Source organism: Anolis carolinensis, chromosome 4 (assembly GCF_035594765.1).
Source record: "Anolis carolinensis isolate JA03-04 chromosome 4, rAnoCar3.1.pri, whole genome shotgun sequence".
In the NCBI taxonomy this organism is placed as follows: Eukaryota; Metazoa; Chordata; class Lepidosauria; order Squamata; family Dactyloidae; genus Anolis; species Anolis carolinensis.
This window is the reverse complement of record NC_085844.1, coordinates 172,327,323-172,354,172: the sequence shown is the minus strand read 5'-3', so window position 1 is coordinate 172,354,172 and position 26,850 is coordinate 172,327,323. Positions and strand designations below refer to the sequence as shown.

The 26,850-nt window shown below is 40.5% G+C and overlaps 1 protein-coding gene across 9 annotated transcripts in view; it reads left to right on the top strand.

Moving 5' to 3' along the window:
- Positions 1–26,850, top strand: part of fggy (FGGY carbohydrate kinase domain containing) — a 229,471-nt gene that overhangs the window by 68,590 nt on the left and 134,031 nt on the right. For 8 of the 9 annotated variants that reach the window (XR_010005402.1, XM_062978262.1, XM_016993203.2 and 5 more), the window contains one exon: positions 4,747–4,835. The exons of the other annotated variant lie outside the window; for it this stretch is intronic. Coding sequence is in view for 6 of the 8 variants with exons in the window: in XM_062978262.1 (XP_062834332.1) it covers positions 4,747–4,835 (89 nt within the window). In the remaining 2 variants the exon portion in view is untranslated. Of the gene's footprint in view, positions 1–4,746; positions 4,836–26,850 lie in introns of those variants that run through there. 9 annotated transcript variants of the gene reach the window in all.

The following is a 26,850-nucleotide window of genomic DNA, read 5'->3' as shown; positions in this document are numbered from 1 at the left end:
ATGCACAGTTAGTTCCACAATCATGGATTCAGTATACAGTAGAGTCTCACTTATCCAACATTCGCTTATGCAACGTTCTGGATTATCCAATGCAGTTTGCCTCCTGCCCCAATCCACAGCTGTTTCTCTAGGAAGTAAGGACTGAACTTTTTATGGATTTAATTTCCGGAAATGTTACCACTGTAAGTTCATTTTATGCAATTCTGTCTTTATTTGGAGTCAGTTTGTTAGTAGCCAATGTTTTTGTAGTCAATGTTTCAATATATTGCGATGTTTTGGTGCTAAATTCATAAATACAGTAATTACTACATAGCGTTACTGTGTTTTGGCCTGCATTTTCTGTGGATTTGTTGTAAAACACGATGTTTTGGGTGCTTAATTTGTAAAATTATAATTTGATGTTTAATAGGCTTTTCCTTAATCCCTCCTTATTATCCAACATTTTTGCTTATCCAACGTTCTGCTAGCCTGTTTATGTTAAATAAGTGAGACTCTACTGTATTTATAAGCATGTGTATCTTCAGTGATGTAATAGCTTTATCCACAAAAGGTACTGTTTTGAAACTGTTGATGAATTATGGGGTCATGGTTTGAATGTTGGACTAGGATTTGAGGAGACCAGCGTTTGAACCCTGCTCAGACATGAAAACCTCGAGCCAGTTATACTCTCAGCCTTAAGAAGAGGATAATGCCAAATTCCTCAGAATAAAACTTGTCAACACAGGTTCACAATATTTCAGAATCTGTTTGAAGACACATGACAACAACAATAACAACACAGGATGTATACAATTAGCCAATATTTTGTTTGAATTGTCCAGATCAACCCCAACACTTTGCTCCAATGTAGATGTTAGATAGCCTCCTGGTAGGTATATCAGAACTTTTCAGAATATCGTGCAGGTAAAAAAAAAACACAAAGCACTTAAGTACACAAAAATCACCAGATTTTAGCTAAGCAGTGTCATCCTGGTTGGTATTTGAAGAGATTGCCAGAATATCAGGTGCTATCAGCCATGTTTCCTAGAAAGGATCTTGTCTAAGAAAACCCTATGGAATTCATGGAGTCATATTAAGTTCACCAAGGACTTGAAGGCACCCAGAAATACATAGACAGATGTTTGAGAGAAAGAGAGTGGGAGAAACGAAGGGAGGGAGATTTTTTAATAGGAAGTTATCATACATGTGCCTCAAAATGGATTTTAGGCGAGACGATAACATGCCTTCCTAGCCCCTTTTCTTACAGCATACATTCTTTCTGCATGCACGTTGACTGTGTTGATTTTACTGCATATGCAGGGATGTGACTCCTCACCATCCATGCTATCCTCATCTTCATGCATGCCCCTATAAATATAAGAACTGTACAAACTTGAGAATTCATGGGTTTGGGATTGCACAAGCCCTAAACACTCCTATTTTCAAAGTTTTGAAGCTCTGGTGATATGCATCTTAAACTTTTTTAAAAAAAATCATTCTGCTTTTGGAATTGTGTTTCTTCAGGAACTGGGAAGTGTATTTTAAAACTTTTTAATTTTTGTAATGAGGCAAAAGCATGTACAAGTGGGAAGTTCTGCAAAATGTTCTTGTCTTGAAAGAAGAAGAAATGTTCAATTAACAGGGGAAATGGTTTGTTGCAGGCAAGGACAATTACAGTTCCTTCAATTCTTTTTTTAAAAAAAGAGAAGGAAAAAAAAGGAGGTGATTGGTACAGTCAGGGGGAGAAAAGGTTAAGCTTTTCTTTTGCAGCTGGGAAGGGTAGCTCACAATTGATATCCCCCCAAATTAGTGGCTAAAAATGATTTCTGTTAGCACATTGTACATTCAGAAACCAAACACAGGGGAAAATGAAAGAAAATCATTTTCATTTAGTACAACTTTGACATGACTTGAAACGTAATTTGGGACATAGTGTGGTTAAAAAGTGTTTTTATTTGTGTCTAGGGAGCCTCCTAATGGAACCTTTGGTGGCACAGTGGATTAAACCACTGAGCTGATGAAATTGCTGACCAAAAGGTCAATGGTTCAAATCCGTGGAGTGTGGTGAGCTCCCGCTGTTAGCCCCAGCTTCTGCCAGTTTAGCAGTTCAAAAAACAAAAACAAAAAAGTAAATGTGAGTAGATCAATAGGTACCGCCCCAGTGGGAAGGTAACGGCACTCCATGTAGTCATGCTGGCCACGTGACACTCGCTTTTTGGCTTAAAAATGGAGATGAGCACCAACCCCCAGAGTCGGACACTACTAGCCTTAATGTCAAGGGAAAACCTTTACTTTTACCTTAGGAAGTCTCCAACATGGCTTACTGACTGAAGTTATAATGTCCTAAAAAAAACAACTAATACTGATTTGCATTACCAGCATCCATAGAAAACCAAGAGATGCCCGGGGGGGAGGGGAGGGGGGAGGAGAGAGAATTAAAATACTTGTTTTTGCTTGGGGCTCTAGAAAGCAAGTCAGATTATATGAATTGCTGCATTGAAGACTTTATTTTGGACCTTCCCACAGGATTTTGGTATACTTGTTAACAGTGTGGGTGTTATGCAAATTATACATTATAATTTGTATTTGTAAATTATAATTAGAACTGAATGCATAGAGATTATTGTTCTAGTGTGGAAGCATATTGCAAGGTCTGATCTGTCTGTATTAATCAGTGATGACAAATCACTTTTATGATGGGAATGAATCATTTAAATGTTCTTAAAGGGACACATTTCATTGTGGCTTTTGGAAGCATCAGTAGTGAAACTAATGCTTCAGGCTGCCTTGTTTTGTTTCTGTGTGAATAAAACTTTTGTTTAAAGTTACATGATTAATATGCATCAAATGTCTGGTCTTGTTGATACTAAGCCCCAAAGGAGGCACACTCTTGTCAAGAATTATTCTAGTTTTGTTCTCTATGCTCTTGGTTAAGCACCACTTTGACCGATTTGGCTGCGTTGGCCTTCTTGCCCTAGTCTCCATAAAAGGAAACCAAAATGACCTGCTCAAAGGTTGTTGAACAGCTCATGCATCAAAGTTGCTCACTATATCCAAAGGCCCTTTCCACACAGCTGTATAAAATCCAAATTGAACTAGATTATATGGCAGTGTAGACTCAGATAATCCACTTCAACGCACATATTGTGGATTTTTTGCTTTGATATTCTGGGTTATATGGCTGTGTGGAAGGGCGCTTAGTCTCTGTGTTACTGGAGCTGCCTGCATTTGTTTCTCCTTACACTCTGATTCTCGAGTTTCCTAACTTACAATAGAATTATAGATGTATAGTATAGGTATATTACTTTCACTATTACACGAGTAGTGCCATAATGATTGTAAAAAGGAAAAGGAACTGTTGATATTTTTAATTGCAATAGGCCCTCCACTTTCATGGGGATTAGGGGCACAAGACCCCTGCAAAAGTGGAGAAACCATACATTTTTTAAGAAATACTTTTTCAAGCAGATGTTAAACCAAAAATGTGAAACTCATAAATGTGGAGGGCCAACTGTAAAAACTTACTTTTTTTTTTTTAAAAGAAAAATGTGGAGAGTGTGTGGAAATATTCCTGCGGGCATTACCAGGGTCTGGGGGCAGTATCAAGCATGATCATGAGCCCCCGGTGGCACAGTGGGTTAAATCCTTGTGCAGGCAGGACTGATGACTTGAAGGTTGGGTTGCTGACCTGAAAGTTGCTTGTTCGAATCCAACCAGGGGAAAGTGAAGATGAGCTCACTCCATCAGCTCCAGTTTACCATGCGGGGACATGAGGGAAGCCTCCCAACAAGGATGGTAAAAACATCAAAAACATCTGGAGTCCCCTGGGCAACATCCTTGCAGATGGCCAATTCTCTTACACCAGAAGCAACTTGAAGTTTCTCAGGTCACTCCTGACACACACAAAAAAATCATGCATGATCATTCTGCTCCTTGTGAAAGGAATCAAGATGGAACCATTCCCTTCCCTCTGCCATCTCATGCTTTCAAAACCTGATACAGAATACTGGGAAACCCTCCAGAGCAGGTTCTGAGTATCGTATGGGACTGATGGGTGGGATGTGGAAATGTGTCTTAGTGTGATGGTGATATGAAGTCAGAACACTGAACTCACATTGAAGACACTATTCTTCATAGCACAAATGTGGAGAGCTTTTAGCCCTATCCTTTATCCAGAAGGAGAGGTTAGTTGGCAAGATTCATTTCATAATAACTTTTCTGTCATCAAGGACATTTCCTTCTACATAAGAGCTCCCAAATGATATGACGTGTACACCTTTTCTTCAGTCATTAAAAAGACCGAGGGCATCTAAACTCCTGTTAAGTATTTCTTATTTTTTTCCTTTTTAGAGGATTGAGGCTTTAAAAACAATGTCACTGTTCCTGACTACAGTTCCTGTGAAGGTTATTACAGAGAGAATGGAAATGATCCATAAAGCTCCCCAAGAATGTAAAATTTTAGGAAAACAGCAATAATACCATATAGGCTTCGTAGTTATCCTATGGTGCCTGCAAATACAGTCTGTAAAAATGTCATTGGGAAATTAATTGCTTTTCTTAGTGGTACATATTGGGAAGGGAGGCATGAACACGTGCCAAAAATACATGCATTCTGTTATTGTATGAATGGCTTAGGCATGTGATAAGTTATTCATGTTTGGTGGAGAGTACTGATGTTTCTCTTGGATAATTGTATGTGATTTGACTTTGTTTTAAATTCATAATGGACTAAAACTGTTTGGCTTTATGTCTTTCTTTTAATGCCAGAATTTACGAAAGTCTTGCTGGGAAAAAGCAGGGCACTTCTTTGATCTTCCAGATTTCTTATCATGGAAAACAACAGGTGCCACTGCAAGGTATTTAAAATATTACAGAATACTTTGTTTTTCACCATCTCTTTTCTTGTGTGTGTTCTTGCCTTAATTCATTTTGACTGCATGCAATGTGTGTGCATCTGTATATGATTTAGACTACTTGGGAACATCTTGAACCTATCTTCTGTTGCTATGGTGCATTCCTGAACAAAATGGGTCTTGTAAGCACTTTTAATTATTAGTAGGTTGCTGTAACCATTGGCTGCTTGGCAGGCATGTAGCTGGGGGGGGGGGGGCGGGCTTGAGGGGCTTCAGCCCCCCTCGAAATTCTCAGGGTGGTCTGCAAGAAGGCCTTACATTTATTATTTAAACTGTTACGTTTATTCATATCATGATCTGATCACCATGCTCACCATATCCCATATGCAGGGGGGTATTGGGGCAACAATACAAAAGGTTTGCTAGGGTAGATCCTCTCTCACTCAGACTCACCCCCCCCCCCCCAAACCAAAATCCCCCTCTCCAATCAAAATCCTGGCTACGGGCCTGCTGCTTGGCCTCACAATCCATTGCTTGTGCCTGAGCCAATTCCATGCCACTTTTGTTCTTAAAAAAAAAACTATCAGAGCTTTATATCTTCAAGAGAAACAAAAGCAATTTCCCTTTCCAACTGAGTTCAATAATTCCTCAGGACCCAAATAACTCCTTTAAATGTGTCTAAAGAATTAGGAAAGGCCACTGGAGTTTTAAATTGCCTATTTCTATTGCGTAGGAGACAATGTGTTTTTGAAACATTCAATTTCTTAAAGAAGTTGTCAGTGAGATGTGATGCAGCTATTATATAAAATTATAATCCAGACTTCGTTTGGGCAGAAGTAATTGTGTGGTTCATTGCATCTCAGCTGAGATCTTGTGACACTACAGTAAGGTTCCGAACAGCTGTCTATGCTCTTAAGTTGTGATTTTTTAGAAAGCAAAATTATCTTTCCAAAAAGTCCTCTGAACCAACATAGTCCTTATTGGGCCAAGAAGGTTGACACATTGCTTCTGCTCAGTTTCAAACTGTAGTGACACCTAAAGGTGAATTAGCATGATTGCTCAAAATAGTATGTACTTGACCTCAAATCCTTGTATTTAGAATGATCCATGTCAGATTGATGCTGCTGCACAACATAGAATCTTTAGCCTAGACTAAAACTGCATAGTAAGGGTTATGTTTTGTTCTGCCTTTCCTACCTCGATCCCATGTTTCTAACATAGTTCTGTTTTAAAACTAGGTATACATCAGTGTAGACACAGAATTTAAAAACCAATCAAAATAAAATGGGTACTCTTTTAAAATAATGTATTTGCAATCTATGATGGGAACTGATAAATAGATTTAAGCTTAAGTATACAAATGCTTGAAAAGTGGGGAGAGAAGTAACAAACCTTCATTGGGAAGTTCTCTATGCATGGCATAGTGTTGGAGTGGCTTCATTTTCTTTACTGCTGTTACAGGAAGTTTTTGCACGCAGACAATTCAAGTCCTAAACACACTTACTTAGAAGTAGGTTTTATTGATTTTTTTAATTGATTCAGCATGTTGACAGTTGTTATGTTAGTTTACACTGACTCTCTTTCTTTGTCTAATGTATTGCAAACATCTTTCTAGTCTGCTGGTCTTTCAGCCAGTATTTATATCATGAGCCAAACTGAGGATGTATATTTGGAACTATGTTTTCCTATGATGATTCCCATTTCCACAAAGCAGAGGTTTACTGCCTTTGTTTTCCATGTTGTATGTTCCACGAAGAAGAGAAGCCAAGAATGAGGAGTGCTTAAGTTGGGAATTTATGTTAGGGAAAGGTTGTTCATGTACATTGGCTATTATTATTACCTAGCCATTATTAAAACTGAGTCATAAATTAAATATTATGAAACCTGGGAAGCAATTTAAAGGGTAACTTGAGATGAGCTTGTTGAAGAATGTGACTTTAATCTTGGCGGAATAAAAGTGCTAACAGTGGTGATAGGTTTTGAGTTTCACATCCACCCAGAAAGCATTTTCCCATGGTAAAAACTGGCAGTATTTCTCTGTGCAAAGAGGGGTTCAGCTTAGAAATGTATTTTTACCCCCTCCCTGCTCCTTTTTGAACAGACGCTACCCTTCATGTCTGGAACATCCAGACCTGGACATTAGCTGGATGTTACTGTAATTCAATCCAGTCTTTCCCCAGTAGGATACTTGTTCTGAGAGAGGAAGATTCAAGCCAGTGAACTTTGATTTCTTAAACCACTAATTATTTGCATATAATCCTTGTGCACATTGAGGGACAGTAGGGAGAAAGGACAAAACATAAGTTGTAAACAGACAACTAACTTGGGAGGACAGATCTTTTTAAACATCAGATTTGGGCTGCTTTGTAGAGTATTTAGAGTTTAGCAGCTTTCTTCCTCCCCCTTTGCAGACACTGTGTCATTTTGATGTTGCAGACTGAGTGACTAATCTTTTAAAGCTATTAAGAAACAAGCAATAGGATTAAATTGCAAGAACCTAGACACTGTTTACACAGTTATCCCATTTGTAAGATGTAGGGACAGAGTGGAGGCTAAATGTTGTTTTTGTAGTCGCAAAGAAGTTGGATTAAAACTTAACCTTAACAAGGTACAGTTGCAGGCTTCCTGAATAACATCCTTAAAACTTTTCTTGAGCATGGTACAAAAGTAGGAAGACAAGAGCTAAAGTTGAGACCATCATTCAGACATGGTATTGTTTTGAGTGTTGTAACATTTTCCTCTGGCCTTCTTTTTCTGCTCACTTTACCTAACCACTGGGACACCTTGCTCCAGAATTATTTCAATTTTGAAAAGAATTTATGATCAGGATCTATAAATATTTGTGATCAGTAGTTAGTTAGTTTCTGAGCCTTGAAGCTGAATTGGAGGAAGAGTCAGCCATATTAATGGCTGTTCAGCAGTGCAACTCTCTGCCTTGGAGTGTGGTGGAAGCTCCTTCCTTGGAAACCTTTAAACAGAGGATGGATGGCCATCTGTCAGGGATATTTTGTGCTTTTCCTGCATGGCAAGGGGTTGGACTATATGGCTCATCCAACTCTATTATCTATGATTCTATGAGTCGAATGTCTTTTAGACCCAAGTACTGACAGTCTGTGGAAGCAAACATTAGAACTCCTTCCATTCTTGTCCCAATTAGCATTCATCTGTATGAGGAATCCCTATCATGCCAGTTGGATGGTTTCATTTCTTTTTGGCAATCTTAAAAGCTACAGCTTAACTGTTTTGATGTCATGAGACACTGTGGTTTTGAAATCAGCAGTATTGAAGCAGATGATAGGAAGAAAGGTGACATATGGCATTCTCCAGCAATCTGATAACCTATGATTTACATCAAGACATTTCAATAGGTTTTTGATTTTCTAGCAGGATGGGTACACATCATTTTAAAAAGAATAGAAGGGAATACATAGCCATCTGTTCCCTCTAGTGTAGAATTGGAAAGTTTTAAATTAACATGGAAATTCATCCAGTACTTTAAACAGTCAGAATACTTGTCCATGTAACTCAGTACTGCCCATATGAGGTGTGGGTAAAAGTGACTGTTTAGATTTGTGGGTTACACCTACCATAAATCCCGCATCATTTGATGTCCATGGCTGATGGGAGGTACGGGCCAAAAACCTGTCATGGGCCCCAGTTCCGCACCCTTGTCTACACTTCAGTGACACTCTGGAATTCTGGACAAGAGCTTTTTATGACCATATCTGAAGATGCAGAAATCGAACCTAGGACTTTTGCATGCAAAACATGCACTCTGTGATGGTATAAAGGCTCTTCCATTCGAAGTCATTCAGCAATGTGATATCCATGGTATTTTAACTCTTAAAAGATCATATTAATCAAGATTTGTCATTATATTGGCTTTATAGGGTGGTGGGGAAGGTAATTAGCTGTTGTAGTGCTCGCCAGCAGGCTAGAAATATAGTAGCCATCACCAAAATGTGAGTTTTTCCAAAACTCTATAAACTACATTCACTGATAGGCCCATATGGTATCTGACATTTCTTATATATAAACTTGTTTTCTTCCAATGCTACTTAACAGAAATACAAGTAGCAGCATCATATATATTGTGGGATTATTTCCATATGTTAGAAATAATTGACAAAACCTCGTTTGTATTTTGAAACTCTTTTAGTCTTTGCCTAACCAAAATTTTGAGGACAAATGAAGTGGGGATTTTCTCAAATGTGTTAGTAATCCTCTTTAAAGTTCAGCATTTGTATTCAGCAAGTGCATGACTCACCACCCTTCTCCACCCACTAGCTATAAACTCCAATAAATTTTACTTTATATGGTGGCTCTGCTTAAAGCTATTAGTAGTAATATACTCAGTATTAAATGGATAACTGATTCAGCTAGGGATGAGTGTATTACAAGTACAGAACCTACATCATTCTTTTGAAATCAGACTGAACAGTTTTATTGCAAATCTTCAATTTGTTCTCCAAATCTCAGATGGGATGGGGTGGACACTCAGATCCATGTTCATTAGCAGGAGTCAGATTATTTTATTTACTGTAGTAATAACTGGAGGCCTTCTGGCTTTAAAAAGTTTGAAACTGAGCAACCAATAATAATAATAATAATAATAATAATAATAATAATAATAATAATAATATCTTTATTTTTGTATGCCGCCTTCATCTCCCCAATGGGAACTCGGAGCGGCTCACATGGGGCCACGCCCAGCATATCATATAACATCATTAAATGAATAGTTAAGACAAGCATCGACATTAAAAATTAATTAAACAAGTCATAATTTAAACAAAACATAATTAAAACAAAAATATTAAACCAGTCATTTAAGGCATTAAAAGTCTAGTATAGCACAACAATACCCATGATGTTGCAAATTTTGGAAATGATTTTTTTTCTTATATATTTATAAAACTAACTAATTGCCCCTCAAGACAATGTTATGATAGTGATAAAAGCAACCTTAAAATAAGAAAGGATTGACAACAAATAAACAATTGAAGGGTTTTTGGCAACAATTTGTTGAATGTAAACAGTAAACAGTGGGTTTTCTACAGTACCCCAGGTGCAGGGCCAAAGCCAGAAAAAAAATTCAGGGGGAATGGGGAGGTTTGCAACTTTTTTTAGCGAATCATGAAGAGTAGTTCCATAATGCAAAATAATTTAGAAATCTGGCTCCATCATTAACTTCAGTGGGCACTCAAGACAGATAAACTTCAGTGGACACTCACAGGAAATTGGTTAAGGTTAACAAGTTAAAATTCATGAGTAAACCAGGTTTGTTTGTTTTTTTAAAAAAACCTGAAATATTTTTTTTTGGGGGGGGGGGTATTGAATCCCTAACCCACCCACCCCTTTCTTGGCTACAACCTGGCCCAGGTGAATTACTTGTACACTAAGGGAGAATTCATTGAATTAAAGGAGTATTGAGAAATTAGAACTTCTAAGGCCCCTTCTACGCTGCCATATAAATTCTAGATTCTCTGCTTTGAACTGGATTATATGGCTGTGTAGACTCAGATAATCCAGTTCAAAGCAGATTATGTGGATTTTCTGTTTTGATATTCTTGATTATATGGCAGTTTAGAAGTGGCCTAAGAAAGAGGTTCACTCACCATGCCTGAAGTAGTGTGATGAAATTGCCTGGATGAACCTTCCTAGTAAGATCTTTCACTATAGAGGTGCCACAATTGGGAGTGCCCTGCTATACCTTATTCCTTAGACTATGCCAATGACTGGGTTCATTTCCCGCAGAGAAACTAATTTCTTCAGATCTTTTGGTACCAGGAAATATAATTAGCAGTTTGAATTGAGCCTGTCAACATTGACATCCCAGGCAAGTAAACAAGAATGTATTCAATATGTTCCTGTCTTCTGCCCATCTAAGAACAATATAGGAAGGACAGTTGTCCCTCCAGTTTTAGGTGCTAAGCTTTTGTGGATTTCCTTATTCAAAGATTTTCCATTGGCTCCACTGCTGCCCCACACTATTTCTAACAGGGACTGGTGTCTCCGGGAGGACAGCAAAGTAGTGGAAAGGCTGAGCCCAGCCATGCATGTGGATGGAAAGAGAGGAAGTGCACATCTGTTCACTTATATGGGAGAGAGGAAGGGAATGAGAGGGGAGGGGTGGAGGGAGGATGTGTTCATTGACTCACTAATTCATATGGAGAAAAGAGGATGGGACAGGAAGAGGGAGGATCCACATGTTGTGTGGATAGGTAGAATGGGTGAAGGGGATGGTTTTTCCATTTTTGTGGGGCTCTGCACCCCTAATTTCTGTGGAAGTGAAGGACCAGCTGTAGTTTTTTGCTGTGGCTGAAGTTTCTGGAAGGGAGAAATCTCCCAAGTGCACTGCGTTTTATACATAAGGTTACTTAAACCTTAAACACTGAACTCAGATTATAATTCCTGATTTAAGTTACAAGAAAAAAAGATTCCAATTCAACATTTGAAAGAGCTCTTTCTTTGATGATCTTTAAACAGAGGTTGGATGTGCATCTTTTGCTTTAGTTGTGGATTTATGTGTCATAAGAGGTTGAACTACATGACTCTTGGATTGTCCTCCAACTATATGTTTTGATAAACACTGGTTGCAAAAAAGAGCCACAACTTGTTTATTGGTCCCAGCATTCTAAAACTTCTTGATTGGCAATTTGCTACTTCATTGAGGCCACTTCTAAATCACTTGAACCAACAGCATGTATCTTGCTTAGAAATCTGTTCCTGTTTGTTAGCAGGGCTGTAACAGCATAATAATAAGAACCTAGCTGAGGATGTTCTTCTCCTTAACTTGACCAAAATGAAAAATAGATGTTTGTGTACATTCAATGGGACACTTTAAAATAATATGAGCTTTGCCTAATAGTTCTATAAAAAGGTAAAGGTTTCCCCTGATGTTAAGTCCAATCATGTCTGACTCTGGGGGTTGGTGCTCATCTCCAATTCTAAGCCGAAGAGCCGGCATTGTCCATAGACACCCCCAAGGTCATGTGGTCGGCATGACTGCATGGAGCGCTGTTACCTTCCCGCCAGAGTGGTACCTATTGATCTACTCACATTGGCATGTTTTCGAACTGCTAGGTTGGCAGAAGCTGGAGCAACAGCGGGCGCTCACTCTGCTCCCGGGATTTGAACCTGGGACCTTTCGGTCTGCAAGTTCAGCAGCTCAGTGCTTTAACACACTTCGCCATCGGGGCTCCTATACAAAAAAATACAAAAGTTAAATACTAAACAAAATTGCACAGAAGTTTCTTCCAAATAGAATACCCAGTGTCTCTATCTTTAGCCATGCTATTGGAGCCATTATTCAGTTTAGGGGCAAGTCCACCAGCAACACCATCTATCATCCTTCTCAAGCAGGATCAGTAAAGCAGTTCTTACTCAAATACCACAGATGTGGAGATTTTTCTGAAGTTGGTTTGCTATCCTATAGTCCAACAACTTGCTTTTGTTACTCCTCTTCTCCTTTATATCCTGCTTTTAGAGAGCTGGCTTAAGCAATGAACTGTAATTAGATGTCTATGGAAACCCACTGGGTGACATTAAGCAAATTTCACTCTCTCAGCCTAAGAGGTTGGCAAAGGCTGCCCCCTCTGAGGAAAGATCGCCAAGAAAACCCTGTGGTTGGTTTGCCTTGGGAGTTTTCAGGGACTGAGAGTTTGTGACATGCCCAAGGTGCTCCAGTGTTTTTCATAGCCAAGCAGGGAATCAGACTCTGGCCTTCAGAGTCATAGTTCAGTTCTCAAACTGCTACACCACCCTGTCTCTATAAAGGGAGAAATGGTTATTTGAATAAGACTTTATAAGTAATTAACAGCATTTTGAATTACATCTGGAAACAGACTAACAGCCAGTGAAGTTGTTGCAGCAAGCGAGTTGTGTGCTTCTTGTATCTAACTCCAGCTCACAATCTGGCAGCGACCTAATTTTTTCCCCGAGTGGTGAGTTTGTGATGTCTGGAAAACAAGAAAACTCCTGTGACTGTTTTCAAGCCTCTCAATTTTGCACTGCAAAATTCCTTTCAGTTGCTTTTGTGTATATAGATGAAATGAACATTTTTGTACCATTGCCAAAGAAGCACCTTGGCAGGCAAATGATCCTGCAGTGTTGTGCATTCTCTTTTACCGCATTCACAAGCATTAAGATTTTTTTCTTCCAAATTGCCTTCTGAATTTTTTGCTGTTTTTGTTGTTGTTGATGATGCTATTTTGGCTATCCTGGCTAGTTGTACAGTAGAGTTTAAGATCTACTCTATATATAGTAGAGTCTCATTTATCCAACATAAACGGGCCGGCAGAATGTTGGATAAGCGAATATGTTGGATAATAAGGAGGCATTAAGGAAAAGCCTATTAAACATCAAATTAGGTTATGATTTTACAAATGAAGCACCAAAACATCATGTTAGACAACAAATTTGGCAGAAAAAGTAGTTCAATACGCAGTAATATTATGTAGTAATTACTGTATTTATGAATTTAGCACCAAAATATCACGATATATTGAAAACATTGACTACAAAAATGCTTTGGATAATCCAGAACATTGGATAAGCGAGTGTTGGATAAGTGAGACTCTACTGTACTTACGTAGGAGCCCCTGGTGGTACAGTGGGTTAAACCACTGAGCTGCTGAACTTGCTGACTGAAAGGTTGGTGGTTCGATCCAGGGAGCGGGGGTGAGTTCCCACTGTTAGCCCCAGCTTCTGCCATCCTGCAAATGTCAGTAGATCAATAGGTACTGCTTCAGCGGGAAGGCGACGGCACTCCATGCAATCATGCCAACCACATGTCCTTGGAGGTGTCTATGGACAATGCCGGCTCTTTGGCTTAGAAATGGAGATGAGCACCAACCCCCAGTCAGACACGACTAGACTTAATGTCAGGGGAAAACCTTTGTTATATTTCATTTTAGAAAGAGCACATAGTAAACAACTTATGCATAAGTCTAGGAATTTTAGTCAGAAATCTTGTATCTTAACTCTTATCAAAAAAGGAACCATCCTTTTCTCTGGGTAAAGTGGCAAAAGTGAAATCTTGGCCCATGCTGGGGAAACCTGTAAGATGCACTGCCCCTTCTACTTTTTTTTTTTACCATGGCACTGTTTCTAAACTTTTTGAATATCTGGGTGGGAAAATTGCAGTGGCAGCCAGGGACAACTAATCCCCTTAGGCAATGCTTTCCCCTCTCTGTGGAATAATCTTCGACTTATTGTCGTCTTATTATCAAAATCCATAATTTTGTCCCCAAAACTCAACTTATACATGATGCCAAGTAAATATAATACTTGATGCAGTATTGTTCATGTGTTTGATATCTCTCCCTGTGTGTGTTAACGAAGTGCTTCAACTTTTAATCTTGCCCTATCGTTTGTATGGGGTTTTTTTTTGCTTTCAGGAAAGTTAAAAAACAAATAAAAATGAAGTAGTTTGATATAGAAAAGTGGAATGATGGGGGAGGGAGGCTGTAGTTGTAGTGGGTGCATGACTAACTGGCTGGCTGGCTTGCTGCCATAGAGACATTGAACTCTGAGCCAACCATGAAGTAATGCTGAACTTAAGGAGTCTCACAAATCCAAAGCACTGCGTCTTAATTTAACAACGTAAAGACTTCTTGATAAGCAAACTTATTAAAAATGTTGTTAAACGACATAGGAAGGGGGGCACTGCTTGTAAATTTAGATTGAGATTGAGAAATGTAGTGATAGGAAAGGAGAAATCTTCTTCCTTCCTTTTAAAAATAATTCTGTTACTGAATTCCCCCAAATCTTCAGAATGGTTTTGGCACTGTTCTCTTCCCTGCAGTTCCTGGGCTATGCAATGGCTTGATATGAAATTTGAGAAATGTATGTACTTTTCTATTTCAGGAAAATGATCTCATGGATTGAATGTGTGTGTTGTTAGCTGTAAGGCTCTGATCCTGCCTAGTGTGGCTTGGCCTGGTCTTAAAAAAAATAATGGGTATGAATTGCCAAAATACTTTTTACCCTAACCCTCACCCCTCTCCCCCTTTAAAGGATCCAGTTTCTTAATCTGTGTTACATCTCATCCTTAAGCACAGAAGGCTTAGCTGAGAGAGGATTCTGCCTCTCTTGTTTCTTTTTAACCCTTTTCAACAATTGCTGGGCACCACACTTGTGCATGCGATATTGGGAAGATAATTTAAGCAAAATTAGTGAGAGATGTCTTTTTCTGCCTTTTGTTTCCAAACCATAATTGTGTAAGTGTTACAGATGTGATAATCTGTACTAGCAAAATGTCTCAGGAGATGTGAAATTGTTATTTTCATTGATATTCTTGACTCAGAGAAATTATTTTTAGTGCTTACAGAAGCTTATGAGAAACATTAAAAGATTATTAGTATGTGGTTCTCTACCCTTTTCTTCTATGTCTGGCTGATGTCAAACAATATCTATATATAACTACCTGTGCTGACTGAACTGCTGACCTGAAGGTTGGCAGTTTGAATCTGCTAAACAGAGTGAGCTCCCATCTGTCAGCCATAGCTTCCCATGCGGGAACATGAGAATAGCCTCCCAGCAGAATGGTAACACATCTGGGCGACCCCTGGGCAACATCTTTGTAGACAGCCGATTCTCTCACAAGACTCGAGCGACTCAATTTGCCTCTGACACAATTAAAAAATCTTCATAAATTTTTGACATTTTAAATGTACAATAAAATGACACAAACAAGAAAAGGAAAAGTAGAAAAATAAAGAAACAAAAGAACTGAATAAGAAGAAAAAAATTCCTTAAAAAACAAAGGAAGTGACTTCTGTCTTTTTAATGTTAAAAATGCAAATCATACAATTATTATACTCTATACTGTCTGTTATGCAGTTCATCCGAAAATCCAACCCTTCTAACTTTCAAAACCCACAATTGTCAAAATCATGTTATTTTTTCTGCTAAAAGTCAGAAAATTCTAGACTTTTATATTTCTCTTAATTTTGTTGCTTTTAGTTTGTGAAAAAATTATTTCTAACATGTCAAATGATCTTATAAAGTCATCCTATATCAAGAAAATATTTGAAAGACACTGCTTTCAAGAATATATTTTAAAAATACTCACATTTTTGTGTTTATGTGTATATTATTTTCATTATGGAATTGTGGGTGACCATCAACTGCCTTAAAACTAAGTAAAGCACAGATATTGATTTCATATAAGCATGTGAATATGGCTTCTACTTTCATTAGAATACTGTACCTTTTTAACTGTCAGTTGTAAATTGATGAAATGCTGGTCTTGCGAAATATATAATATATAGAAGATTCAATGGATTTCTTTCTGTCCTTTCTTGATACGCTTTTCCATTAAGCTGTTCTTCATGTGAAAGGCTGTAACTCATATTTCAGCTAACAAAATTTATACACATTCATAGAATCAAAGCCATTCCAGAAGGGTTTTTTTTTTAAAAAAAAAATCAGGCATGCAATTAGATTTTAATTTAACAATTATTAGTCTTAAATGCAATATGCAACAGTAGAAGGAGTTGAGAAGATTTAGAAAGTTAGAAGTTGAAATTATTACTGTCAAAATTGTCTGTTGATACTTGCTAATGTTAAGGGTGTGTTATAGCAACGTTCTTGCAGATTTCATTTGAAATCAAATAAGAATGATATGAGAACAACATATTTGGTTTGCATATCTAAAGACCCAAAAGGTTACACCATTTGCTTTCAAGCTTATCTAGAGAGGTCCTTAACCATTGTGATATTTTGAGTGACAGAAAATCTCTCTTTTGGTTGCACACTGGGATTTTTCTCTTTTTTTGTGAGAGTACAGATAGTGAAAAACACAAACATAATAGCCATGCAATTAGTTTTGGGGAGAGGTGTTGAGAGGTAAATTTCCAAGGCTTCGAGGAAATTAATGAAGGGATTTCAAAAGCTCCACTGAACTCCGAAAGTAATGTAGACTCAGCTGTTCACATACACCTCAATGTGTGTGTTGACTTTGGAGGTTCAAAGAAGCTCTGGAGTATCCAGTCCTTTCTGTGTCAGAAAAGACTTGAGAAACTACAAGTCGCTTCTGGTGTGAGAGAATTGGCCATCTGCAAGGACGTTGCCCAGGGGATGGCCGGATGTTTTGATGTTTTCACCATCCTTGTGAGAAGCTTCTCTCATGTCCCCGCATGGAGCTGGATCTGACAGAGGGAGCTCATCTGCGCTCTCCACGGGTTGGATTCAAACCGGCAACCTTCAGGTCAACAACCCAGCCTTCAAGTTATCAGTCCTGCCGGCACAAGGTTTTAACCCACTGTGCCACCGGGGAGTATCCATTGACTTTTGCTCATACATGTTAAAATAAAGTTGGCTGGTTTTATCCCGTATTAAGGGCTGGAAGTCCTTGGATGTCAACTGGATGCTCAGGAGTGGCTTCTGGCACACTTCAGGGTATGTGACCAGTGTAGACAGGCTCTTAGTCTATTCTTCAACTAATAGAATCAGACTAGAATTCTTCTGCTTCAGCATGTGAAGGAAGAGGGTGACTAATGAGTCCAGTGGTGGATTGTGTATGTTATACATAATAATAGACATTCAGAACACTATGAAACAAGTAAGTATTTCATTCCAGGTTAAAGATAACTGCTGTTCTCCTGTGCTGCCTTGGCTCTGTTAATTTCAGAGAAGGCTAACACTTTCCTACAGTGGTTGTTAAAATTATTGCCAGAGAATAAAGATAGCTCATACCAGCTCACATGGATATGATGGCCACGTGGGCATGAGCGTGAAGCCACAACAAAGCTCTGAATCATTCACACTTGCATTTTACTTTTACCAAAAAAGAAAAGGGCCTCACTCTGATTGAATTGCTCATATATTTTTCTTTGATTTAAAAGCCACCTTCTCTTGGTAAATTGCATTTGTAAAATTGGCCAGTTTGAGATGTTGGAATAATAGCTGCTTGTTGTGGTTGGGTTGTGTTGCTACTAAGTGGGAGAGTCTTCCTCACCACAAAATGAGCAAGTTTGTAAAGTTTGTAGGCAGAATTGATTTTATTATAGCAAGCCTATCACTTTAACTGGGGTTGGGGTACACACAAGTGGAAAAAAACTATGAATTTAAAATTTCCACTTCTGATGGAAATTGGCCATAGAGTTGCACTGGAGGACCTAGAGATTCCTGGAGACCATATTAATCAGAAAGAGAGAGAAGCAGGCATCTGACTGCCAAATGGTTTACTCAGCATGTCTGGCAGCACTGGATAATACCACTACTTCAGTTTCATTCACTCCAGGGGGGTTGAGATGATACGGAAAAAAATGGTTCTGAATAGTACAATATTATGCATATCTGCTGGAATCAAGGACCTTATCCCCTCCCCCTCCCCTGTTTTAAAACAGTTATAATCCATTGAGGGTACAGTTTATGACAGAGCTCTTCTCATGACTCAGGGAAACTTCCTGTCAACACTGTCACAATTTGTCAGTTAAATGTCAGGAACAGTCATTAAAAAGGGAGTTGGGAGAAGATGGTCTGAGATTGTCTTCTGGACTCAGGAACTGGGATATTCCATTTCAAAAGTACAAAAACACATGGGATAAGCTGTCAGAAACACCTGCATTGAATCAAATCTATAATGTGGACAAATGGGCTGTCCTGTGGGTGGTCTCCTAACTCAGCCATAATGCAGCCTCTCTATTCTTTTTGGTATTAAAAAAATTAAACTAAGAAATATTGCTACTTTAGTAGATCACTATTTTTTCTTTGCCTTTTTAATGCAAATTTTGGTATCCAAGAATCCACTCGCTCATGGGATAAGTATGAGAATGGTTAGTAATGGAGAAACCAGCTAATTCAGACGACGTGATAAGTAATGAATAACAGAACATAATGATTTGCTACACTACAGGACTAATACCATGATTACTAGACTAAGGCCCTGTATTTGTTTCATATGTTTCATTTGTGCTTTTGTACCTTACCGTTCATTCGTATTGTACAGAATGGCAGACCCTTCCCCAGACGGATAAAACAGTAAAACAAAAGTGAAAGCAGCACAAAACTGTTTGCTTTGCTGCTGTTTATTTCATGTGGCGCTTCCTGAGTGGCCCTGGGAGCTCATTGCGGGGCACGTCTGCTGACCACACTTGTTGCCTCTTGCCTACCTCAGTGCCTGCCTTGCAGTCTGCTTATTCTTTAATATCAGGTCTCCTCTGTATATTGAAAGGAAAACCTCTGAGAATCAGTGGTTCCTTAAGCCCAGTCTTTAAGCTCAGTACTCCTCTGCGTATCGAGAGGGAGACTTCTCAGAATCAGTGGAACCTTAAACCCTGCCTTTAACCTCAGGTCTCCTCCGCAGGTTGAGAATAAAATGTCTCAGAATCATTGGTATCTTAAGCCCTTAGGTTAGAGGGCGGAACCAGTGGGGAAAGTGGGAATGTTTTTAAGGAGATTTTATTTATAGAAAGGGGAAAAAAACAAAAATTGGGGGATGACCCAAACCTTGTAAGAGTTGAAGGGCTAAAAGTGGTAGATATGCCCTCTATGTGTGGTGATTTTTACCCCTCTAGCCCTAAAACTGAGTGGAAAGGGAGCCTGGGCAGCCCTCCCATTGCTGGCAATGGGATGAATGCATTTGTATATTCGGATGGTGAAACGAAAGAGCTCATTCAGATGGGCACCAGTTTCGGAAGCGGTAGATGGTCATGGAAATGGGGCCATACAAATGGAGCAAACAGAAACAGGTAGCGATGTTATACAAATGCACAAATTTAATGATTACAAGACACTATCCCCTCCCCCCAAACACGCACACATACATGGAATAGAGTCCTACGTCACACTGGGTTTAATAGCAATGACTCCCAGGTTAATGGTCATAGAGTTTGAGGTGCAGTGTTACTCATCTATTCATTTAAATAATCACATTGTTGTTAAATATTGTATGTTCCACATGAAATACCACAATATGATGTCACTCCACATCCATTCTTTCTCATATATCATAATATATTCTTGGCAACATTTGAACAGAGGAGATTTGCCTTTGTTTTCCTCTGAATGCTTACTGATTGTGACTTTCCCAAGGTCATCCAATGGATTTCCATGGCTGATAATGTATTTGAACCCCGTCCATAATCCTAACCCAATAATGAAAATTATTCCTTTGATCAGATTGTTACTACAGAATTAAGGAATAGACAATCTGACTCTTTTTCCTTTGGTTATTTTGTTATCTCTTCTCTGCTGTCATCTGAAATTCTTCACAATAAAAATGCAGTTCTGTAGTGTGCCAAGTTACCTGTTTTTGTAGTAGAAATTGTGCCCCGGAACGATCAGGGCAGAAGAAAACTTTTTAAGTACTGGGAGTCACTGGAAAGTAGTTATGAATATTATATCTATACTGTTGAAAGCAATTCCTCCTGGCAAAACTGCAAGCCTCATATTCAGTCTCTTTAATATGTGAGGTATTAAAGCAAAGAAAAAACTCATTTTATATGTAAATGATAAAAGCAGATAGAACAATTTGATTTCATTAAAGACATCTGAAGCTCTCCTCCCATCCCCAGATCCACTCTTGGGAAAGTATTGCTTAAGAAAGTGTTACAGGCCAACCTTCTAAATTTGCCTACTAAAATAACTAATATGCACACCATCCTCACACCATCCATCTTCTTGCTTCTCCGAGCTGTACCTGAAAATTTACACAATCAGATCAAATGTGTTTTTTAAATAATCTGTGAAATGTAAGTCTGATGTTTTATTTTCATACAGTCTGATTTCTGAGTGGGAAAATGGAGAAAGAACTGTTTATCCTCATTCCAGACATGAACTTTGGAAAGGTGGCAGAAAAAATAAACAAAACTTTTTTGGGGGTAGTCTACATTCCTTTAAACTTTCTGAGATCAGGCATATGCCTCAGTTTTTCAAGTTATGTGTCCTACAATTCAGCCACTTTGACTCCTGCTTAGAAGTAAGCTATCCTGCCATTCATTCTTCAGGAAAATTAGTCAGAATTTTAATGATTCCAGAGCTATGAATAGATGATGTGTTTTGAAAGTTTTCATTTCTTCATTAAATATTATTTGGCTCAGTATTTTTGCACAGTAGTGGAGCATTTTCCCACTATGTATTGCGTGTTACAATAGGTAACCCTATTTCCCCGGGCTAATATTTTGTTTTTGTTTTTAAAATAAATTTTTTGCACAGTGTTGCCTTTGAAGCATTCACTGATGAGCTACACTTATGCTTAAGTGCTAATGATTTCTCTTGGAGAAAAACCCACTTATGTGCTAAATTGTCAATTATAATTGCATAGTCTATATTTATTTTTATGGGGATTATTTTGCTTGAGCATAATGTTTAAGGAAATGATACGAGTAGTCAAGGGAAGAGGGAGATATGTCAATGCTTAATGTCTGTCTTACCTTCCAGTCTTTCTTATAACCCAAGGAAGATGAAGTGTGAACCAATTTACTCTACAAAATCTTAGCTTGCTTCTGTATACAAGGCAGTGCATGAACTACAAACATCCCATTTACAAATGACTAATAGTTAAGAATGGGAGTTAAACAACAGGAAGTGAGAGAAATCTACCCCTAGGAAGGGAAATTCACTCCTGAACAAGTCATCAAGGGAAAGGGGGGCTCGACTGAAGCTTGTCACCAATCCTTGTTTCCACAACAAGCCACGTTTTCAAAATCCAATTATTATAGGGACAGAAAGTGAGGTGAAATTTTCTGAAAAGGTGCACAGACAGTAAAACAAATACCACAGGGGTGTTAACCCTTCCCTATGGTATATAAAGGATATATAAAGGATATATTATATATATCTTTACCTACCTAGAGTTACACTTAAAAATGTTCCAGCTTACATACAAATTCAACTTAAGAACAAACCTACAGAACCTATCAAGTTCATAACTTGGGGACTGCCTGTAATGCCAATTAAAAATAAAATATAATCTGTGGATGAGGAGACTGATGTGACATGATTTATAGAAAATTGGTTAGTAGATTATAGTGGTCCAATGTAAGTTCTTCCAACTGGATACTGTGTGAGTAGATGAGGAAAGTGATCAGAAGGGGGAGGTCAGAATACTTATGGTTGATAAAGGACCTCACCATAAGAGCCCATGGATCTGCCACACATCATGGTAAATCCATGGGTTCCTGGATCCATGGGGAACCTGTCACTCCACGCCCTGCATTCTGCAACTTGCCTTTGCCCCCATCCCATGAGGGAAGAGTGTCGCCACCTGGATTCCTCCCCCATTGCTGGTAAGGCAACTTGGAAAGAATCCCATGTTGCGGTGGCAGTGGCATATGCCACTTGCTCTCCCCTTTCTGGATGGAGCCCAGCCAGAAGTACGCATGTGTTGTGTAATGGGCTCAGTCCTGAAAGTAGCGTACAATGGGCCAAGTAGTCCATCTGAAGATGTAGCCCACCTTATTCTGAAGTCCAGGGGTTCTGTTAGGCATACTAGACTCCGTAGCCAAGTTCATAGGACTGGACCTGGAGTTGCCTAGGCTTTTAATCTTGGCAGGATTTAAACATCCCATTTGAGGTCAATCTGTCAGGTGCAACTCAGAAGTTCATGTCATTCATGATAAACACATGTCTGTCCCAGTTGATCTCAAACTCCACACACTCAGCAAGTCATATGCTTGATGGTCTTTTCAGTTCTGAGCAAATGGATCTGTGGGCAAAGATCATTAACACTTCTGGGTTGTCTGGGACAGATCTTTTTTTTCCTGGTCAGATGACACCCTTTTATAGTTTTACACCTGAGGCTTTTTAATATATAGGTTTCTTCCTCATGGTGTCTGTGAAATGAGCACATGTGGTAATAATTGCACCTAAGCATTACTCTCGGAACCTTTTAACAGCTGTTAGAGGTACTTTGGCTGCAGCCCCGCCTTCCTCCCAGGAAGCATATATTGCAGAGTTGGGGCTGTGGCCTTAGTTCCTTTTTTTTCCGCCGCCTCACAGCAGCTCTCTAGGAACCTCTCGGTTAGATTCTTGATTCTTGATATTGGACTGTTTATTTGACTATTCTACTAATTCTAGAAAGTACTTTGGCTTGACTTGGACTTCTCTACACTATTCTACCTTCTGGCTCCCTGACTTCGGAATTGGTATGGCTTCTTCTATTTCAAAGAACTGTTTGGCCTGTGGCTGTAAGCTGCCTGAGGCAGATGACCATGATAAATGTCTTGTATGTTTGGGGGAGGCTCATGGAGCAAACAATTGTTTGGTTTGTGCGGCCCTTACACCGCAAACCCGTAAAAGCAGGGAGAAAGCGCTGAAAGCTCTTCTCTTGGAGAGAGCTCTCTTCCCGGCCCCATCTACAAGCGGCTCCCAAACGCTACGGCAGGGTAAGCCAGCTGAACGCCGGCAACTTACTTCCTCAGCAGCCTCGCCGGCTCCAAAGAGGGCACGTTCCACTCCTCCTGCTCTCCCTACTCCCCAGAAGACCTCCGGTGCTGCGGCTGAGAGCCGCAAGGGGAAGAAGAAGTGTGCAGCGTCTGAGGCATGCAGCGTGGCCACGCCTACTGTGCTGACGTCGCCAGAAGGGATACGGCCGCTGGCTCTGCCCACGACATCGAGGCAAGAGCATGGAAGCAAGGTGCGCATTATGCCGCCGCCGCAGGCCTCGCCAGCTCCGGTCATGGGTGTGGCCCTGCTCCCCGAGGTGGAGACAGCCCACCCGCCGGGAGAAGAGCTAATGCCGCCCACTCTCCCTGCGGGGATGGGAGAAAGCCACAGGGCGAGGAAAAAAGTGGCTGAGCCCACTGCTGGGCAGCCTGCTTCTGGAGAGGCCAGTGTAAGGAGTACTATGTCTCCGCTTCTCACTGCCTCCCAACCTATGTATCCTCCTCGTGAGGAAGAGGTATTGTTTTCTCCGCAGCCAAGTGCTGCCTCTTTTCTTTCACATACTCCATTAAGCCGTAGTCATAGCCAAGGCTTTTTTCCATCGCCTCCTCAGAGGCAAACACTGAGCACTGTCCCTACGGAGTGGAGTAGACCATTTACTCCCTGGGCAGATTATGTTCATCGCTCTCCAGGAGGAAGGGCTTATTTTTTCGGGCCCATATTGGTCCAAGACCAACAGCTGCCTCAACCAACCTCAATCCCAATACAAGCAAATCCTGTTGCACAATCTGCGCATCAAGGCCTCAGCACTGCTATCGTTCCGACTTTAGGAGCTGATATTCCATCACATTCTGCATCAGAATCTGACTCTGATGAAGGAAAGGAGAATGTGCAAGCAGTGGAACTCCCAGTGGACCCAGAGACATCAAGTTTTATAACCCTGATGTCACGCCTGTCTAGGGCACTGGAATTGCCTGTCACTGAGGCAAATCAGCCCCTGGCATGCCATCTTTTCCCAGCAGAAGAGCAGCGTCAAGCAGCTCATTCAGCTACAGCTTTGCTGCAGTACCATATTTATTGCGGCTTGCAACTGCACAAGACATTGCCCCATCACTGATAGGCGCAGTTCCACGAAGGAGCGATGCCTTGTATAAGATAGACCTAACTTCTGCTCAATGGGTCGCAAAGCTGCCTAGACCTAATTCGGTAGTCACCAAGGTAATGCAGAACAAACGTTCAGCGAAGACCCATTTGACACCCTCAGATAAAGAGGGCAGGAAATTGGAAGCAGTAGGCAAGAAAGTACACTTAGGGGCAGGATTGTCAACACGTTTTGCACATTATAGAGCCTACATGGCAGCCTACCAGGACTATCTATGGCAAAAGATAGCCCCTTACTTGGAGGCTTTGCCACAGGACAAATGTGCTCTTGCTAAAGTTATCCAGCAAAAGGGTCTGGCCTTAGCCAAGTCACAAAAGGAAATGGCAAAAGACACAGCAGAGGGAGCAAGCAGAATGTTTGCAGCTGCGACTGTTATCCGCAGACATGCTTGGCTACAGGCCTCCACACTATCTGAAGAAGGCAAGCTTCTAGCAGAGGACCTACTGGTCAATGACAAGGGTCTCTTTGATCTGGAGACAGATGCAAAGCTTAAGGAGCCCCAGGAGGTTCACCAGGCGGCGAACAAATATGGTTTTCCTCCAGCGTCCCGCTATCGGGGCAAATCATATCCAACTGCCTCTTATACTAGGAAGCAGTATGACACCACTAGCAAACCCCTTCCACAAACCTCTCAGACAACTTACACTCGGCCAGCGGCACCATCTAGGCCCCGCTCGCAGGGTAAGGGGAAATATCAACCAAAGGGGAAGTGGCATTTTTAGCACTGCTTGTCCCCATTGCTCAATTCCTTTAGCACGGCACACAGGTGATCACGTCCCTTCTCTTTCTCCATTGTGTTCCCTTCCTGGGATACAACATGGAGATCACAAAACACTTCCTGTTAAATTTGGAACCCGACTGGCAGAATTCGCTTCAGTTTGGAAATCAATAACTACGGACAAGTGGGTCCTAGAAATTATAAGTTTTGGTTATTCAATTGAATTTTTTCATGAGCCGCAGATAGGCTCTGTGAAGACCACCCCGTCCTCAAAGGTCTTGCAGGACGAGATAACTACTTTGTTGGAGAAAGGGGCAATTGTTCCCCTCCACCCATCCTTCTATTCTCATGCTTTCTTTTCAAAATACTTTTTAGTTCCAAAAAAAGATGGTGGTCAGAGGCCAGTATTGGACCTCAGAGGCCTTAATTACTTTATTCATTCTCGTAAATTTAGAATGGTGACACTTGCAGCCATTCTTCCACTTCTGCCAGACAGGGCGTGGTTTGCCAATAGACCTGAAGGACGCATACTTCCATATTGCAATAGCCCCTCACCATCACAAATACTTAGCATTTAAGGTGGCACAGCAGGCTTTTTGTTTTAGGGTGCTTCCGTTTGGGATTTCTACCGCACCAAGGGTTTTTACTAAATGTATGGCACCTCCGCCTTCAGGGTATCACCGTTTATCCTTACATAGACGATTGGCTATTAGTTGCACACTCCAGAGAGGCTCTGCTACGGGATCTAGACTATACACTATCCCTTCTCAATGATCTCGGGTTGGTAGTCAATCAAAAGAAATCACATCTTGTTCCTGTGCAGAGAATACGATTCATCGGAGCAGAGCTGGATTCCATCACCAGTATGGCACATCTGCCGGAAGATCGCTTCCGATCCCTACGAATAGTGTTGCTCCGTCTCGTGCACAACGTGGCGCCAAAGATGTACAGTCAGCCCTGGGACACATGGCTTCAACAACATCTGTAACACCATATGCACGCCTGAGAATGAAGCCTCTACAAGCCTGGTTTCTCAAGGTGTTCAATCCTATGCTCCACAGTTCACATATTCGTCTGTCTCTTCCGTCACATGTCCGCCAATCACTCCAGTGGTGGTTGTCTCAGACAAATGTGTGCAAGGGCATTCCATTCAGGCATTGCGAACCAACAGTGACGGTGACGACGGATGCCTCTCTGGAAGGATGGGGCGCCTATTCTGGCTCCCTAGTGGTCAGTGGCAAGTGGACGCCTCAAGAGTCTCAAAGTCACATCAACTTGTTGGAAATGATGGCAGTGCAAAGAGCCCTCCAAGCCTTCCAGGACATATGTTGTCACAGGGTGGTCCAGTTGAGGACAGACAATACCACTGTGGCATGGTACGTCAACAAACAAGGAGGCACACGCTCCCGCTCCCTCCTGAACCTCACCCTGCAGATATGGGAATGGTGTTTGCTGAACCATATCCATCTGGTAGCCATTCATGTTCCTGGTCAAGAGAACAAGATAGCAGATCGTCTCAGCAGGGGAGACAGTACCACCCACGAATGGTCTCTGTCACCAACAGAAGCAGCTTCTCTTTTCCAGAGGTGGGGCAATCCCCAAATAGATCTATTTGCAACAGCAGAGAATGCAAAATGCAAATTTTTCTGTGCAAGACAGGAACCCAACCAGCAGATGGGGTGTCTCGGGGATGCATTCCTTTTCAGATGGACAGGGCCCCTGCTATATGCATTCCCACAGATTCCTCTCATAGCCAAGGTAGTGGCAAAGCTCTACCGCGACCAGGCAGATTGCATAATTTTGAC